Source organism: Pterocles gutturalis, unplaced genomic scaffold, assembly GCF_000699245.1.
Source record: "Pterocles gutturalis isolate BGI_N339 unplaced genomic scaffold, ASM69924v1 scaffold11302, whole genome shotgun sequence".
NCBI lineage: Eukaryota > Metazoa > Chordata > Aves > Pterocliformes > Pteroclidae > Pterocles > Pterocles gutturalis.
In genome coordinates, this window is record NW_010110292.1 from 29,756 (window position 1) to 32,405 (window position 2,650).

The following is a 2,650-nucleotide window of genomic DNA, read 5'->3' on the forward strand; positions in this document are numbered from 1 at the left end:
ACTAGAACAAAAGCAGGAAGCTGGCTGTAGTCAGTAAGGAATAGGTATCCTTCCCAGCTGGTTGTTGACAAGTTCCCCACAATCTCCATTGAGTTCCCCCCCAACACATCCAGCCTCTTTATATCAGTCAGACCTACTAGATGGGACACTTTTCCTAGGATTTCCAAAAGAAACCTTGCCATTTCTGGGTTGGAGGAGAGCCACAAGATGTAGAAGGTAACAGGGGAAGTCATTAATTTCACCGTTTGCTAGTGTCAGTGTCCTTCCTAGATGTTTGCAGCATCTGCCAGATTTGCTTTCTTGCTATTCCTCCAGGAGCTCTTTGGAGCCGGTGGTCGGTGGGATTTAGTCTGCCTTGTCCTTCCTGCAGTCACAGGGCAAGGTCCTTGGGGAGCAATAGATCCCCAAGCTTTGGCTGATGCAGCTGTCGAGCATTGCATTTATGCATAGTCTAAGGAGACTGCTGGGTTTTTGGGTGCCCTCCAAGTGGTGAGCACAGCTGTGTTTATTAAATCGACACCTGGAAGCCAGCGACTCGGCACAGAGACTAAGCAACAGCAGGCAGTTGGTTCTTGTGTGGGTAACTTCTCCCCAGGGACAGGCTTTACACTGAAACTCATTAGACAAATGGAAAATATAATGCTCTGAGTATCCTATTAGGGACAGCTATGTGCACAAACAAAGCAATAACTGATCATAGGTGGGTGCAGGGCTGCGTGTGTTTGTATGGGCACGTATATACATGTATACAGGGTTTGCAGGCATTATATGGGCAATCATATAGGGAGTGTATGTGTGTGAAACTTGCTTCCAACCTTAAGTGCATCAATAATGTGGCTAATTAAAAGGCTCTGGAACATAGCTTCCCTATTACTTGCAAAATTCAAGGCTTAAAACTTCTCGATTCTCTAGTAGGCAGAATACGATGTGCTTTCAGCCCGCAGGTCCATTTAGAGCGCAGAGCAAGGTAACCCTGTCACCCTGTTTGGTTGTCCTGTCCAGCCTTCATGAAACTTGATAGGTGAAAAACTTGTACATGTTGAAGACCGCTAATCACTGGCATAATACAATAAGCAATAGCAGCAGCCTCTTGCTTCAGAGAGGGAGTGGTCTTTGCAAGCACGGTTTTACCTGCATCCCTTCAGTCCTGTGTCTCAGGCAGGGATGCTACAGGCATCACAGGGGTGTGATGGGGACTCTAAGGTTTCTCCTGTTTTTCACCATGCAGCCATTGGATTGTTATATTCCTGGGGCTACCTCCAAGCCAGAGGCATTGAGGTGTGCAGCTGCATACCCAATATGCTGTCTCAGACTTTAAAAAAAAAAAAAATAAAGCTATTGTGTCTGTTTTCAGGCCAGACATCTCTCCAGGCTGAGAATTAAAAACTGTTTCTTTCTTGCACAGGATATTTCCAGGCCTCGGCCACCCCAAAGAGCTTTGCCAGCTAATCCCATCCCAGCCAGACCCAGAGCCTGGCCAGGGAACAGCTCTGCCATCTCGCTGCCTCCTGCGCACCCCAGAACCCCGGGACGCCTCCAGCCTGCGGCAGAGGTAAGCACTGAGTGCGGTGATGGGAAGCACAGCAGCATCCCCTCACCACCAGGGAGTAAAGCTGGTCTGAAGGGCGTAACCTTGCTATCATATGGCAAAACACCTCCATGGACAGCCCCAATGGGTGGAAATGGAAAGGCTGTTGGGTCGGTTGCCTTTATTGCAGGGACCTCTGTTCTTAACCGTTCCTTATTAAGCATTTATGAGGTTGAGCAAAACAGTTAATTCAGTTCTCCACATGTCTCAGATAAAACATTTGTGTGAGTGGGGCTGAGCAATGAGGTGGTGCGTGACCCAGAACGGTCAGTGAAGAGCAGCAAAACGGGAAGGTCAACGCAAGACTTGAGGACCCCAGTAAGGAAGAGAAACCCTCTTCAGCCTCTCGAGGCATGGCTAAGGAGATGCTTTCTCTGCAGGGAGTGTTTCCTGAAAACGTCCTTAATAAGGAGTGTTAATGAGGGACTTGGAGTCGCTGAGCTGAGCTCCCTGAAAGCTGGACCCCCAACATGAAACACTTCCACCCCACACACCACAGGTGCTGCCTCCAGGTGACACCATATGTGAGGCCAGGGAAAACTTCATGAACTTCATTGGGCTACTGGTGTGGGAGTTTCCTCTGTGATGCATCAGGGTGTGAATGCACGTGGACGGAGACAGGCTTCCCCTGGCCCACTGTAACACCAGCTCCAGGAGAGGGAGAGGGCAGCATTCGTTCCTCCATCAGTGCTCACTCCTCTCTGTTTTCCTCATTTTTCCCTCTCACCCAGAACACTGGTGTTGGGACGGCTGGAGCAGTGAACATCTTGAAAGTGGGACAGCCAGGCTCCCGTGGGCACTCCTGAAGCAGTCTGTTCCCAGCTGGCTCTGACTTCCACAGGGGACTGGATGGCCTTCACCACCCAAAAAACCATTCACAGCCACAGACAGTGTCTCGATTCCTCTCCTCTAGTCTCACCTATTTCCTCTGTGACTCAAGAAGCTGCAGTCGGGCTTGGCAGGAGTGCCCCCAGGAACTGCACTGGTACACGCCAAGCTGGACCCAACCCTCTCTGCCGATAGCCTTTTCCATGTAGGGATGACTTGTTTATACGGTATTTA

At 49.8% G+C, this 2,650-nt stretch overlaps 1 protein-coding gene across 1 annotated transcript in view; it reads left to right on the top strand.

The window, feature by feature from the left end:
• ADAM19 (ADAM metallopeptidase domain 19) overlaps positions 1–2,394 on the top strand; it is a gene marked incomplete at its 5' end in the record, with an annotated part of 29,355 nt that extends 26,961 nt beyond the window's left edge. The window contains 2 exons of the mRNA XM_010073299.1: positions 1,406–1,552; positions 2,320–2,394. Coding sequence (XP_010071601.1) covers positions 1,406–1,552; positions 2,320–2,394 — 222 coding nt within the window. The remainder of the gene's footprint in view (positions 1–1,405; positions 1,553–2,319) is intronic.
• Positions 2,395–2,650: the final 256 nt, after the last annotated feature.